Genomic DNA, 15,832 nt, shown 5'->3' on the forward strand with positions numbered 1-15,832 from the left:
CAAAAGAAGTGTAAACACCTTTTTAGACTAATATCCTGAATCTTTGTATAAAATTAGTCTAGGCAACATGTTGCATTAACAATTTTTCCCAAATCTATTTCTTCAAAAAAAAAAAGAAGAAGATAACTATAGACAATTTTTTCAAAGGAAAAGGGAGGAAAAAAACCTAATAAGAGACCATCATACCTCTCTTTAAATACTTAAGGAATCTTCACCGTCGTTGGAGATGCTGCTGCTCGAATTGGGATGAGATGCCGCTTTCAGAGTGGGGTGAATAGTTGATGTTGCTTTTTTTTTTTTTTAAAGATGATAATTGTATTTCGATGAAGTTGCCGCCAACAAAGAGGGGATTGATTGCCGACGGCCTTTGATGCTTTAGACATCTCAAATTTTTTTGTCAAGGATGTGAAAAGAAGAAGCCGCAATTTTAGGAAGGAAAATAACTTCAGTGTGATAGATAAGGAAGTTATTTTCCATATCTTGGTCGAAGTGATTTTCTATAAGAAATTATTTTTTTCAATTTAGATGGTATCCAAACAGCGAAAATTTTGGAAAACATTTTCCAAAAAACGTTTTACATTGAAGCAAACAGACCCGGAGTAGCAAGTTTTGTTGCATGAGCATTCACTTGTGAAGTTGGAATAGGCATTTTGTGTAATATAGGATTAATATGGTGGTTTGATAACATTAATTAATAGGTATTTATTTGGAGGTTTTTTTAAGTACGAATTTCTTAATGAGTAAACACATTTTAAATTCACATGTAAAGTAATTTTTTTTTCATTTATATTTGGTGAAAGAATATGAGAAGTGAATATAAGTAGCTAATTACACCTTCTAGGCTGCTACATTATTATTATTAAATATTAAATAGGATTTTTACACTTAATTGAATCCTTGAAGGTCTTGAAAAGCCTAATTTTTACATATATTTTTGGTATGCCACCAAAGTGAAAGGGTACAAAGGTTTTTAACATTTAAATCAATGCTTTCAATGTCTTGGAACACTAAATATTGTTATTATCGTTACTTTTTACAAGAGGAGATGCAGAAGTAGAGCACTAAAACGAGAAAAGGTCCCTATGTTAATAATAGGGAAAATCGTCCAAAACGTCCCTCACCTTTTGTAAAATGATTTTTTTCATCATTCACTTTTAAAAGTGTAATTTTATGTCCCTTACATATTCACATCGGTCAAATTTAATCCCTAACTAGGTTTCCGATCATTTTTTGGCCAGAATCCATCACGTGCAAGACAGGTGATCATTTTTGAAGGGTCAATTTGTTAAATTATATTTTACATAATCTAATCTATAGTCCTCAACATTTTATAAAATAAATTTTTTCATCCCTCACATTTTATAAAATGATTTTTTCATCCCTCACATTTCACAAAATGAATTTCTCCATCCCTCACATTTCAAAAAATGAATATTTCCATCCCTCACTAATTATGTGTGTGGGGAAACCCTAAAAAAAAATGTGTGTGAATACATTTTGTTTAAACACATGTATATGTCTATTTGATTTTGCTTAATAATACGAATAACATAAATATATGTATGTGTCTATTTGATTTCACTTAACAATACAAATACCATATATTATACGTGATCATTTGATTTCATCAGGTATTAGCTAGTGAAAAATCTTGCATTCATTGTCAAGTTGGCCAATAAAGCTATTTTCGGTCAAAATACAATAAGAATATACAAATTAAGGTTCTATTGGTAAATATTAGTCATAATCATACAAAAAGAGAAGATAGCCCACAAGTTGGGCCCAATTACATACACGTGTTTATACTATTATTATTAAGCAAAAACAAATAGACATATACATGTGTTTAAAAAAATGTATTCACACACATAATTAGTGAGAAATGAAAAATTCATTTTTTAAAATGTGAGGGATGGAGAAATTCATTTTGTGAAATGTGAGGGATGAAAAAAATCATTTTATAAAATGTGAGGGACGAAAAAATTTACTCCCTCCGTTCCACTTTGATAGTCCTGTATTCCTTTTTCATCTGTCCCAAATTGTAGTCCACTTTCCAATTGAAGAATGTAGTTGTATTTTAATTTTTCTAAAATACCCTTATTCAATATAAGTAGTTGTTACTATAAACCTACCCCATTTAATGAGAGTTGATCCTTTTTGTATCATCAATTCAAGTTCCCATAAAATTGTACCATATTTAATGTGAGGGTATTTTAGGAAAATAGCAATCTAAATTTACTTTTCCAACAAAGTTAACTACTTTTTCTTAAACTGTGTGAAAAAAGAAATAGGACTATCAAAATGGGACGGAGGGAGTATTTTATAAAATGTGGAGGACTATAGATCAGATTATGTAAAATATAATTTGACAAATTTACCCTTCAAAAATGATCACGTGCCTTGCACATGATGGATTTCGGCCAAAAAATGATCGGAAACCTAGTTAGGGACTAAATTTGATCGATGTGAATATGTAAGGGACATAAAATTATACTTTTAAAAGTGAGGGGCGAAAAAAGTTATTTTACAAAATGTGAGGGATGTTTTGGACGATTTTCCCTTAATAATGAGAAAGATTAGACACAAAAAATATTGGTTATACTACTTTAAGCAGAAAAATTAAAAAGCAAATAAATTACAACACTCCAAATGGGAAATATACTATTATTGTGTTCGGTGGACAAGAAACACTTAATTTGTTAAGGCTTAATCCCAAAATGCCTCCCTCTAAGGTTACTTCAGTTGCAAATTGGCTTCCGTGTTCATGAAACACACAATTGCCTCTCTAAATTATGAAAAGACAATCATATCCTTATATAATCATTTCTTTGACAATTTTAATCTTTTGGCACCAAAAAACCAAATTTACATACCAAATTTAACATTTTGGCTCCAAAATTATGTATTTTTTTTGTTTTACAAAGAATTGTTATTTTAATAGGAGCAAAGTCTCGTGAATAATAAAGCTAGATGCCAAATGCAACTTATATTTTTTTTGAGAAGAAGAAAAGGGAAAAAGGAAAAAGTAAAGCAACATTTCCCAATTAAAATGTTGTGTTTTATTTCTATTGATCAAAATTTCATGATTTTCCTTGAGTTTTGAGTATGAGGAAGCAAGAGACAAATTTTATTAAGATTAAAACTATAAGCTTTTTATTTAACAAAAAAAAAACCAGAGTTTTGGTAACTAGCTTAATTCATTCATGAGACTTTATCCTTATTGATATAACAATTCTCCACAAAATTTTAAAAAAAAAATTTGGAGCCAAAAGATTAAATTTGGTATACCAATTTAATTTTTTAGTGTGAAAAGGTTAAAACTGTGAAAGAAATAAGTAGGGAAAATCACCAATTTAGTCCTGAAACTTTTTCGCTAACACCGATTTGGTCCCTAAAAGTTTTTATCACATGAATTAAGTCTTTTAGCTAAAATCTTTATCAGCAACAAGTCAGGGGTAGTTTGGAGGAAGAAAATAGGTTCTTGTATGGGAAACAAAACAAGTGACCAAATAAAAACACCAATGGAGAAAAGGCAGTGGAAGAATAGAGAAAGAAATTTGGGTTCTTCCAACTACCCCTAATTGCGGGTTCCAACTAAACGCCTTCAAATTCTTCCTTTGAAATGCACAACAAATGGAGAAATTTGGATATGGGGTCGTTAACCTTAGCTACAAATCGAGCTAGACATATGGAAGCTTGCATGTTAGAGGATTCAGTTGAGGAAAGGATGAATACTACAATAGAAAGAAATTGTGAAGTGCTGTTGTGAAGAACGTGCAAAATAGTGTCTTCTTAGACTGCAACAAATCCATCAAAAAGGTTCCATGGATGTAAAAATTATGGTGTAATGCGACTCGCCAAATGTTTAAATTTTTGTAATTGGGCTGTATTTATTTTTTATTACTAATGATGTACTAATTTTGAATGTAGACATCTCATACTTGCAACTTCTTTTTATGGTATGATCTATCTATGCCAGCTGAGTATGCTAAGAACACGATTGCCTAATTGTTAAGGGAACTAAGGAAAGTTGAGGGAGACAATAGGGAAACGAAGATAGAAATTTAAAAATTAACAAAAAGAAAGACCAAAATCTTGCTACTGGCATTGGTAGGTTGTTACATCTTATTACTGGCAATGTCGATTGACAATGCAAGAAGAAGGCATGTGGTACTGGGACTCAAAAATGTTACTTTAAAAATGGTCTGTTTGCTGGAAAAAAATAGCCTTTTATAGCTAGTTTGGTAGTTTAGAATAGAAAAGAAAAGAAGAGAAAGGAGAAGTTAGAAAAGAAAAGAAAGGATGAGAAAGGATCCAAGTTTCTACCTAAGTTGTTTGGGAGTTTTAAAAAAGAACGGAAGGTAAATAGTTTTCTTTTGTTTGGGAGTTGAAAACAATTGAAAAGAAAAGATACTCAAATAAGTTACTTTACAAATTTGCCCTTTTTGTAAACAAATATGAATTAAGTAAGTTAAGGGACTCATCGGAAATTAAAAATTTTTGTATCATGATTTTGAGGGCAATATTATCATATTGAAAAATTCATTTAAAGCACCAGGCCTTCCTTCCTTTTCCGCCCAAAGTTTTCCAATATACAAAGGGAAGTGAAGTCTTTCCAAATCCTTTCTTTTCCTTCCCACTTTTGCTCTCAAAAGATGGAAAAAATTTATAATCCTTTCAAAACCTTTCTTTTCTATCCATTTCCTTCCTCCCAAACTAGCTATTAGATGCAGCTGTTTATTCTTGTTGTTTGACGTCATAATTTATATGCTATGTGATATAACTTTATATCGTGTTAAGGTTTGGGAAAGTTTCGGCAGAGTTTTGTCTTAATTTTGACAATCCCACTTACCAACCAAACTGAATTTTAATACAAAACATAGTAAAATGAACTAAAACCATGAATACAAATTGTGAATTGCATTTCTAGCCATTAACAAAATTGCTCGGTCACATGTCATTTGGTAATGAGTACAAAGTACTCACTCAACAAGTCAATGGCAACTTAATAAAAGTAAAACAAAATAATGAAGGTTCAACTACATCAACAAAAGCAAAACAAAGTGCCATCAAGCCTATCAGTTTCGGCAACAACTAGCAGCAACAAATTCTTCCTCTGGGCACCAAAGAACCAATTTTATATACCAAATTTAGCATTTTGGCTCCAATTTTTTTGTTTTGTTTTGTTTTATGGAGAATTGTTATATTAATAGGAGTCAAGTTTCATGAATAATAAAGGCTAGACGCCAAAAACAACTTATATATTTTTTCGAGAAGAAGAAAAGGAAAAACTAAAAGAAACATTTCCCAATTAAAATGTTGAGTTTTCTTTCTATCGGTAGAATTTTCACGGATTTTCTTGAGTTTTGAGTATGAGGAAGCAAGAGACAGATTTTGTTAAGATTAAAACTATAAACCTATTTTTGAAACAAAAAAAAAACAATTAACTTTTTGGTGTCTAATTTAATCATTCATGAGACTTTTTATCTTTGTTGAATTAACATTTCTCCGTAAAATGAAAAAGAAAAACATAATTTGAGAGCCAAAATGTTAAAATGTCAAAGAAATATATATATAAATATATATATACACATATGTGTATATATATTGTATATATTATATATGTGTATGTGTATATATATATGTATATACATATGTATATATATACACAGATCCTCTACTCCAGATCCTATGTATACATATGTATAGATACACACAGATCCTATGTATATGTATATACATATGTATATATATACACAGATCCTCTACTCCAGATCCTATGTATACATATGTATAGATACACACAGATCCTATGTATATGTATATACATATGTATATATATATGCATATATACATATGTATATACACACATATATATATGTGCGTGCGTGTGTATGTGTGTGTATAAACATGATTGTCTTTCATAATTTAGAGGAGACAATTTGTATTTTCTTGAAGACAGGAGGCAATTTGCTACTAAAGTAATACTATAATGGACTTTTTTGGGATTAAGTCTTTTGTTAAAGATGTGAAACTGCGCAAGGAGGCGGATGCTTAGGCAAAAATAATGGTATCCATGTACCACTTCAAAGTCTCCAAATCTGTGAGGAAGTACCCACTTGTTACATATTTTGTGACTGATAAGAACCATGTTATAGACCTAGAATCTTAGCAAGCATACTAAGACCAAATATTCTACTATTTACTTTTCCTTTAAATATGGAAAATTACTACTATGACATTCCAATTTAAAGTATTGAGAAAAAGAAAAAAACTATCAAAGAACAATAATATCAGTATTAATGGTTAAGGTTGAGACCTTAGAGCTCATTGAGTTCCAATCCCCTTTCTCCTTCCTCACTTTTTAAATCTCACAAAAGGAAAAAAAAAAAAGGGAAGACAATATCGGTATATTCCGTAACATAGTAAGAAAAATTGACAAATTACATCGATTTGCTGTAACATTTATCATAAGTATGAAAATTTTCTATTTAAATTGTGTTTTGTGCTATTCATGTTCCTAAAGTTTTTACATATCATGTTATAAAAATCCTACCCAAATATTAATTGTAATTATTTACTTGATCCAACACCTATATTCTAATATGCTTTTGGCATAATTATAATTTTCTATTACCATCCTTGAAAATTTTCTCAATTTGTTTATAATATATCGATAATCATTATTATTGACAAAAGTTAACTGTGAATTAACTGATTTCTACACAATCATCATCACGTCATTACACTAAGTGTAATTAGTGTTCAAAAACACACACACACACACACAGAGTGTTCACAAGAAGTTAGTTGCAATTAAATCACAAAGAATGAAATAACATTAAAACATGAAATTTGAAATTAAAAAAAAAAGGTTCCAAAACAAGTTTATACCAGTACTACTTTGTAATTACTTGAAACTCTAGGGATGTAATTGTAATTAACTCATTAAAGATCAAGGAAAAGATAAAAACAAGAGCCTAGAAAGTATAAATAAAAAGAGGAGGACTGACTTCTGATGACATCAAGAATAGGGGTTTTTCCGATAAAATCGAATCTGTGAAACCCCCTGACTGACTTTTGTTTCCCTTTTCATTTATTTATTTGTCTTTACTATTTTAAGCAATACCCAAAAAAAAAAAGAAAAAATCAATTTCGCTAAGTCAAAAGAGTTGGGGTTAAAAAAAATATAAAAAAAAACCAATCAAATTCTTCTTCCCAAAAGGCTTCTTGCTGTAGGTATAAACCTCGAAACAGAGTCCTTCAGGAAACGGAATTATATGTAGATAAGAAGGAACAGAAACTGATAAACTTCGATTTGTGGTTGTGGGGGCCGCAAAAATTCTAGATTTTTGAAGAAGCCATGAGGAAGAAGCTCGACACTCGTTTCCCAGCCGTAAGTTTTCTTTTCAGTATGCTTTTTGGTGTCTATTTTGGTAGATTTTTTTATGGGGTTTTTTTTCTTGTTCTTAAGTTTTTCCTTTTGTTTGTTCTAGTTTTGAATTTGTTAAATTTGTTGAGAAATAGAGCAATTAGGGCTAAGTTTTGCATTAGAGCTAAGTGGAAGCTTTGAATACTTTTTGTTTTCCGGATTTTAGGCAGCTTGGTAGTAAGTTTAACCATGAATTGTTGTGCAATTTTCTTTTGTTCTGGCGGTTTTTCCTTTTGCGTATGTTTTGAAAGTAAATTATGAGAGCCCCTTCTGGTTTTTGGGGTAGGTTTAGGGAGCTGGTGAATGGAGGGATTATTGTTTTTGCAAGTTGAAAGCTTTAGCAGGTAAAGTAAGGTATGCTCAGAGGTATCGCAAAGCTGAATTTGGAGAAGCAATTTTGTTTTTCGAGTTTAGATATGCTTAAATATGAGTTGTACTCTTGTGGTTATGATTTTGATAGGTTGGTGTTTGATCTTCGGAGCTGTTGAGATAGGATTACCCAAGTATAGTGGCTGCCAGAGGTTAGGGTTTAAGGTAAAGGAATGTACTTTAGGGTTTAAGGTAAAGGAATGTACTTTAGGGTTTAAGGTAAAGGAATGTACTTTACCACCCAGTTGCTTTGAAGATATTTTTTAACTAGGGCTTTTCTCTCCAATCTTGGTTGTTTCAACTTTTTGGTGCATGTTTGGTAACTTTAAAGGAGAAACGGTATGTGATCTTCATGGCTGTTGAGATAAGGAAACCTAAATACAGTGGCTGACCTTAATCTCCTAAAGCTAATCATTAGGGAATACCGTCCAAATTAGTCTGTCTGCCGCTTCTTTCATAGCGGATTCGTAATTCTCGGCTGGCATAGAAGTATCTCGGAGGCGAAGGAGATTCATTTCTGGTACTGGTGGTATTGGACAAGCTCTCAGGGAATAATCTATTTTTTATTTCTGCCTTTCTTTCCTATGACGCCTAGGAACAGGCCAGAGGTTATTGCGAGGTTTAAGTAAAGTAGTGTATTTTTGGAGTACCATCTGCTTATAAATTCTCTTTTTGAACTAGGATTTTTTGTATTCAATCTTCACTGTTGCAAACTTTGGTAATCTTAAGAACAGATTGTTTATTTGCCGTACAACAGACTTTTGAGTTACATATAGATTGTTTGCATACTGAATTTGCCCTTTCCTGAACATGGCATCTAACTGTCTTGTTCCTTTCACAGGCTAGGATCAAGAAAATTATGCAAGCTGATGAAGATGTAGGGAAGATTGCTATGGCTGTACCTCTTCTAGTGTGTAAGTAGTTAAGGGAGAATATCCCCCCCCTCCCCCCAAAAGGGTGTCTCTTTCTTTGTATGATTTAGATTTGTATTTTTTGTTTGTTATTTTTTATTTTGCTTTTCCTTTATATGGTATTGGTTTTTATGTAAATTAAAATTTTTAATTGGCAGCTAAATCTTTGGAGTTGTTTCTGCAAGATCTTTGTGACCGAACGTATGAGATCACTCTTAAGAGGGGTGCAAAAACAGTTAACTCTTTGCACTTGTAAGCTTTCTTCTGTATCTTGTGTTTTAGTTTATTTATAGGACACTGGTCTGTTAAGCACTTTTTGGCAACTGTTCCTCTTATAATAACACTTCATAATTAACTTGTAGGAAACAATGTGTGCAGAGCTTTAATGTGTTTGACTTTCTGAGAGATATTGTGAGTAGGGTACCAGACCTAGGTGGTTCAGAAGCTGCTGCTGAGGGATCTTCCGCTAGAAAAAGGTACTTGAGGTTTTAGTAGTTTGGTTTCTCATTAAGCAAATTTTTAACATGCGAAGTTTTGGGCTGTGTGCTAATACCTTTTGTCATGCAGGAAGGCTATTGAAGATGAAGGGAACGACAGTGACAATGAAGCCAAGAAGAGCCACGTGGTGAGCTTATATTTCATGCATCTGTTGATCCAGTTTCTTTATTTGGTTTCTCTAATGTTTCACGATATGCTAAATGTTTGGGATTCTTGAGTTGTTGTACTCAATAAGTGATGTGACTTTGATACTATTCCCTAAAAGCATAAGGGGTGCACAGTTTGGTACTCACTGCAATAAGATGCATCTCCTAGCTTTTCCATTAAGACTTAATATTCTTTATTTTTCTGCAACTTTAAGTCTATATAAAACGTGAAATTTTAATCCTGTTTTGTAGCTTTTAATGTGCCTATTAAAACAAAATGGGAAGGAAGAAAAAAGATTGACAAGAAGTTAGGAGCTTTGAGTAATGACATTTGATGCCTGTTTTCCCTAATTGGTAAATATTCTTGACTGCAGTCCGAGACTGGCCACACCAGTGGGAGAGGAAGGGGAAGAGGAAGAGGGAGAGGTCGTGGTAGAGCTAATCGGACTTTGGAGAAAGAATCAATTTCTCAGCATGAAAAGTATGAAGACGACCTAGACATTTCGCTACAAAATGGTGACAAGAAAAGTATAAATATCAAAAGAATGGATAATGGAGCAAATCCAGATGATACGAAAATCTCTTTGGTTGCGCAAAATGCCGAGGCACCAGTTCGAAATTTTGATCTTAATGTGGACCTGAATGAAAATGCAGATTCCGCAGCCATACCAGCTGGAACCCCTTCTACCTCATCGGCAAAGCCTCCTATGGAGGTGAGGCCTGAAGAGTACCCTGGTTGGTCCCTTGCTGACATGGAATCGATGGCTATTGATCCTGTTCAACTTGCTAAACTGAATCAGAGGATAGAGGAAGAAGAGGAAGATTATGATGAAGAGGGATAACTTGCTGCTGTCCTGCTTTTGATAGTCAACATGGAGTAGCAGGTAGTTGTTATCCTTGACATTGGGTAGTGTTCACATGACATAGATGGAAAATCTTATTTGGCATTAGAAAATCATGGTGACTGGTACAACTTAGTTAAGTATTTTAGACATGTTAGGAATTAGGAAATGAGGTTGTCTTTCTTAGGCTTTTGTATTTTTATTTGTAGTTGTGCTCTCTAACAGCTACTACCAATCTAACTTTGTCAAGTTTTTCTTAGTATCCTAGGTTCTCTGTAATTATCTTGCCTAAGATTTAAGATTTGTAGCTCCTTTGAGTACATGATAGTTGATAACCATCGATTCAACCATAAAAATATTTGCCTTGGATGTCAATTTTATATTTGTATAAGCTGGGCCTCCGTTAAATATTTTTCAATTTCAAATGGCGATGCATATTTCGTCATCAACACTGTGATACCATTTTGCTTTTGCTTCTATTGCTTACGATTTGGAAACTACTAAAGTGTCAGGAAATGCCTGGTGTGCTAGTAGTATAATTTATAACTTTCATTCCTTGGAGATTTAAAGCAAGTTATATTTCACTAAATTAGTTAGACTGCAAGTATGGATTTTCCTGCCATTCAGGGGTTGATGCACGAAGCAGCTTGACAATATTAGTTTAGCAGGTGGTTTAATTCGTCCATACTAGCTAAGACGAATTTGCTTTCTTCTGTGGAAGTTGAGCTGTACCTGTGCTGTATGATTTACATGACACAGGCAAGATGAGCACGAGAGAGAATGGACAACGTGACCTGACAAGTTTGGTTTCACTTATATCACACCAAGGATCAATTGTATTGCAGATTTTCACAGAGGGTGAGTATTGGTTGAGTTGCAAGACTGCATTTGGAAGACGCTTTGGCAACCTGGTTTGGTTGAAGTTGGAACCCAAAGAACAAGCGAAATTAGAACCCAGCGGACAAGCGAAGATAGATCGCTTTCAACTAAATTCAAGGACCTCAACAGTAGCACTTCATCTGGACGTGCATGTGATGGAATTACACTGATAGGAAATTGCATTTTCTTGTTTGAAATGCCCCCTGAACTGATGCTTTTCGAAGTGCTTTAACCTGACGGGTTATAAATGGTGCAGAAGAAAGTTGTTGCCTTGAGTTTCACATTGTTCTTCCTACTACTACAGACAGAATTAGAGAAATAGCATTTGTTGGGCTTCATTGATCCCTGTATTTGTAAATTAAGTCTCAGATTGAATATGGATTTATAATCCTTCGATGAGGAAGGATTCAAGGTGACACAGCAAACAAAAACTTGTTACTGACTTCAAACAGCAAACCAACTTGCAGTCACTGCAATTATACTTCATGTTTTAATCGATACAAACAGCTTTCCCCCAAATACAGCTTGCACGAACGTAGTAGAATATGTTTGGCTTGTGGCTGTTTTTCCAAATTCTGTTTACACGAGTCAATACGCAAGAAGTGATTCTCCTTTAATCATCAAACTACAAATACAGGTGTTAAGGGCGAGAGGGAAAACAGACTCAAAACTTCCACCATCTATCTGTTCATTTGTTTGATGCGGTTTGGTCGTGACAACAAAACAATAAAGGGCTTTTCTTCCACTTTTACGTTATTGGCCATGAAATTCTGTGGTATTGTAGATGAAGCTTGCAAGTTAACCCCAAGTTTAATCATGTGGTGATCCCTCAAGAGACCTTCCTGCCTACATTTTTGGCCTTCTTCCATCTTATCACTTCATGTTGTGAACTATTTGCAACGTGTATACTTGCAACTTTGTGGTACAGTGGTTTAGCAATTTGTCAATTTTGAAGTGAAGCAAAATGGTTAAGTTCAGAATACTTGATGAATCAAGAAATGAGAAGACTTACCTGTCAAGTGTTGTTCAATTATTTGCAAGACAGATAAATTCTACACATTGTTACAGCCTAAGGAAGAAAAATGCCAAAGACATCGATCCATCCTAAAAAGTGAAGGGGCATAGGTTTCCAGGGGAGCAATTAAAGAGTAATTCCTAATTTTCTATTCATATTGACGCCTGGCATTTTCATGATGTGAGAAAATGTGCAGATTGAATTCCAAGTTCTGAAGTAACAAAAAGAGGATAAGGACCACTAGTTGTATTGCTTAAGGCATTAATAAAACGATATAACAGTCTACTAAAACACTTCTTTAATTAAGAACATAAAGCATTGGGGATGCTAAATGACCAGAGAATTTTCAGGGATTCATCTTGCCTTATGAAAATGCTTACCAGTGAAAAGAGAAACATGACTTTTTATTTCAACAATAAGAGCCACATAGAGGAGCAAAGGGTAATGATACTCAAGCCAGAGTGGTATAAAAACCACAGGATCAGATCACATCAAACCGAACATCAGCGAAGATTATGTTGCCCTAACATCTATCCAACATAAGATAACATGTTACTAACATGTTAATATTACGAGTTATAGCATATACAAACTAAGCAAGTTTGAAACTCCAATCTTTCCAACTGAAAGACATTTACGCGTTAGCTTTATTTCTACTAGGCAAATAGGCAACAGCGCATTGTTAAGAAGCAAATTTAGGCACTAGTATCACCAGCAGCAGGCTTGAATTCTTGAACCTCCTTGAAGTTCAACCATGGCTTCACCCAAACTTTGGCCTCATAAAGCTTCTTCTGATTCCCATCTTTCACCTCAATGGTCAGATAGTACACGGTACCAGCAACCACCTGCTCTTTACTGTTGATCACCTTCTGAAATTCCAAAAGGGCATTCTGCAAACAATCCAACGCCGAAAGTCCAAACATGTCATACCAGTTCACATTGCTAGATCAACTGACACTAAAAAGTAAACGCCTATTATTATCACGTTTGCCATTTAATATTCTTTTTTTATATTATCCTACGATCAAGTTTAGGAGGGAAAGATTATATTCTCCGAAGGCATACGAGATCATTTTGATTCAATAATAAGTTTCTAAATTACTAGGGCTCAATAATCAAGCCATTTTCTTGTACTTAAACTTACTCGGATTTCAAGACAAGTTCTTTTTTTTTTTTTTTTTTTCAAGACAAGATTTAGATCGAATCTAGAGCTAAAAATTCACAAATAAATACAAAATCCACAGCAACCCTTCCATAATCAAGCCCTTTTCTTGTACTAGAATTTACTCTTGTATGAAGACAAGCTCCCAAGACAATATTTTATCAAATCTACAGCTAAAACTTAGCAAATAAACCAAAAATCCACAACAACCAGCTTCCATTTCTCCCTCTCCACTCTCCAAAAAAAGCCCTTTCCCTTTCCCAACTGAGTGAAAGAGGTTAACAAGGACCTCCTTAATTTATCAGAAAAGCACCCACTAAAAGAAGCCCTTTTCATACAATTCAAAGAAATTCTGATTTACTCACCTGTTTCTTGTTGTAATCATCCACAGCAAACTTAGCCAGGCTCTCAATTTCAAGGCTGTTCTCATTGCCCTTAGATTCACTGATCCCACCAACTTTTGCCATTCCTTCTTTAAGAAACAAAAAATCGATTGAAAATTCAACAAAATTCCCAAATACAGAGCCTTCTTATCTTTTTCTGTGAACTTAGTGCGAGAAAAAGTAGGATAAGGAAGAGAGTGAGGGAACTCAGGCGTAGAAGTAGCCTATTTATAGAGGGATGGGGAGCATTGAGAAAGGAACAAGTGCAAGTAAACTAGTGAAGCGGGACGAATCAAGAACAAAGGAGAACGGAACGGACGAAACGCGGGTCAGATTCGACGGGAGGAAAGGAACCGTCCACGTGTGGCTTTGAATGGTTGGGAGGATGCAAAAGTACGATATTAGATCGGATTCTTAAATGGCCCATTGTTTTGTTTTGGATATCAGAATAATCTCCTACGCGCTAGCTTAAGTATTAAGCTTTTGCCACTTTTTCAAAGGGAAGGGAAGAAATTGAGACAGCCTTATCCTTATGCCATAAGTTTTGGAAAACAAAATGCCAAAAGAGTAGAACAACATTATGAAGAAAAGCTTTTGGAGCTCAGTTTTATTTGAAAAAAAAAGAAAAAAAATCCTTTACTTGTCAAAGTATACATTTGTTTGTACCTCAACAGCCTTGCAGAATTTTAAAATCAATAGTTCAGATCTACTAAGTTTTTATGTCTTAGATCTTTAATTTCATAGTGCGATTGAACTTGCAATTGCATACTTTTTGTCTTTGATTGAAATAGATTGTTATATTTGTAATGCACAGAAACACATATTGAAATCCTCAACTTCCTCAAAGTTGAAAAGGTTAACCATACCATCTAAAAAGGTTCTCTTAATTAGGGCTGCAAACAAATTGAATCGAGTCGAACTTTAGCATAATCGAGTCGAAGCCGTCATTAAGAGAACTCAAAAAGGAATCCCAATGTGCAAAAATTGTGGGGAGCAGATAGAGACCAAAGACCACGAGTTCTTTTTTTGTAGAACTGTACAGGATACATGAAAAACATTTTCACTCCAATGGGATGGCTTGATGCAACACAGATGGAACTTCTGGGAATGGTGGATGCATTTGCAAGAGGCTACAGCTAGGAAAGATGGGAAAGACTACATAGCTATGACAGCAAATCTGTTATGGCAAATATGGAAAGCGGGAATTAGGTAGCCTTCAATTTGACACATCAAGAAGGCTTACTGGACTTCTACGATTGCTGTTGATGAGTGGCATGATTTTAGGCAGCAAACTTGGAGGTGACCAACTCAACGGAGACAAGATAGCAAGAACAAGGCAACCAAATCCCAAGATCATGTCAAGATAAGCAAGCACTGAACTTGTTTGCAGATGGAGCAATTGATAAGTTAAGAAACACTGCTGGCCTAGGGATTGGAATATGGGATCTTGGGGGACAATTGACAGCAACTTGGGCTATACTTGTTAGCTACTGTGAAGATCCAGAAATTGCTGAGGCTTTGGCAATCAGAGCTGCAATGGTATATGCATTAAACAGAAACTTAGCATCTATACTTGTCCATTCTGATTGCAAAGAAGTAGCAGATAGAATTAGGGAGGAGTTGGATCCTTTTGGTACTTGCCGAATTACTTTTGTTCCAAGGCAGTCTAATAGAGTTAGTTATTACTGGCAATGTTTGCCACAAAACTCACTACTGATGTAAAGTGAAAATTACAATTCCCTCTGTGGCTCACAACCACTATAATAAACACCTATCTCTTAATAAACACCCTCATAATATTACTAGCCAAAAGAAAACAACCACTGTAATAAACACGCCTCATACTATCTCTTAGAGCAGGTTCGGCAATTTGGGATAGAAAAGGAAAGAAAAGAAAGGATCGGTTAGGAAAGAAAAGAAAATAAGACAAAAAAGTGGAAAGAAACTTAGAGGTTAGAGCTAGTTTCTTTCAAGGTTGTTCGGGAGTTCAGAAAAGAAAAGAAATAAATAATTTCCTTTTGTAGAGGTGTTATAGAAAAATGGAAAGAAATGATTCTTAATGTCTACCTTTACAAATGTGCCATTTTAAAGGGTTTGTCTAACGGGTGCAAGATATATTTCAAGTATCATATTTTTTAAAATATAAGATTAATTAAGAAAAGTAAATAAATATAAGGGAGGATAATAATTATTAG

The 15,832-nt window shown here is 34.0% G+C and overlaps 2 protein-coding genes across 11 annotated transcripts; one reads left to right on the forward strand and one right to left on the reverse strand.

Moving 5' to 3' along the window:
* The first annotated feature begins 7,101 nt into the window (after positions 1 to 7,101).
* On the forward strand, positions 7,102 to 11,596 carry LOC113704367 (uncharacterized). 10 transcript variants are annotated; one of them, XM_072056042.1, is made up of 9 exons: positions 7,110 to 7,396; positions 7,725 to 7,776; positions 7,893 to 7,966; positions 8,643 to 8,715; positions 8,871 to 8,964; positions 9,075 to 9,188; positions 9,280 to 9,337; positions 9,731 to 10,240; positions 10,826 to 10,850. In XM_072056042.1, exons 1-8 carry the CDS (start codon positions 7,364 to 7,366, stop codon positions 10,196 to 10,198), a joined length of 966 nt encoding a protein of 321 aa, XP_071912143.1. In that variant the 5' UTR covers positions 7,110 to 7,363; the 3' UTR covers positions 10,199 to 10,240; positions 10,826 to 10,850. The 10 variants fall into 10 exon arrangements, with proteins under 10 accessions (XP_071912147.1, XP_071912143.1, XP_071912139.1 ...); XM_072056038.1 differs by lacking the exon at positions 10,826 to 10,850 and adding an exon at positions 10,867 to 11,596 and having other exon boundaries at positions 7,111 to 7,396; XM_072056035.1 differs by lacking the exon at positions 10,826 to 10,850 and adding an exon at positions 10,958 to 11,596 and having other exon boundaries at positions 7,111 to 7,396.
* Positions 11,597 to 12,475: 879 nt separating this feature from the next.
* Positions 12,476 to 14,074, reverse strand: LOC140009759 (cysteine proteinase inhibitor A-like). Its single transcript, XM_072056062.1, has 2 exons — positions 13,620 to 14,074; positions 12,476 to 12,982 (listed from the first exon to the last, which is right to left on the reverse strand). Exons 1-2 carry the CDS (start codon positions 13,719 to 13,721, stop codon positions 12,788 to 12,790), a joined length of 297 nt encoding a protein of 98 aa, XP_071912163.1. The 5' UTR covers positions 13,722 to 14,074; the 3' UTR covers positions 12,476 to 12,787.
* Positions 14,075 to 15,832: the final 1,758 nt, after the last annotated feature.

Source organism: Coffea arabica, chromosome 1e, assembly GCF_036785885.1.
Source record: "Coffea arabica cultivar ET-39 chromosome 1e, Coffea Arabica ET-39 HiFi, whole genome shotgun sequence".
Classification (NCBI taxonomy): Eukaryota; Viridiplantae; Streptophyta; class Magnoliopsida; order Gentianales; family Rubiaceae; genus Coffea; species Coffea arabica.

Excerpts from the sequence above, each read along its gene's own strand:
- LOC113704367 (XM_072056042.1), top strand. The coding sequence starts at position 7,364 with ATGAGGAAGAAGCTCGACACTCGTTTCCCAGCC. Across the intron at positions 8,716-8,870 it reads GGCTGTACCTCTTCTAGTGT|CTAAATCTTTGGAGTTGTTT; the intron begins GTAAGTAGTTAA and ends TTTAATTGGCAG. Across the intron at positions 9,189-9,279 it reads GGATCTTCCGCTAGAAAAAG|GAAGGCTATTGAAGATGAAG; the intron begins GTACTTGAGGTT and ends TTTGTCATGCAG.
- LOC140009759 (XM_072056062.1), bottom strand. The coding sequence starts at position 13,721 with ATGGCAAAAGTTGGTGGGATCAGTGAATCTAAGGGCAATGAGAACAGC. Across the intron at positions 12,983-13,619 it reads ATGATTACAACAAGAAACAG|AATGCCCTTTTGGAATTTCA; the intron begins GTGAGTAAATCA and ends GATTGTTTGCAG.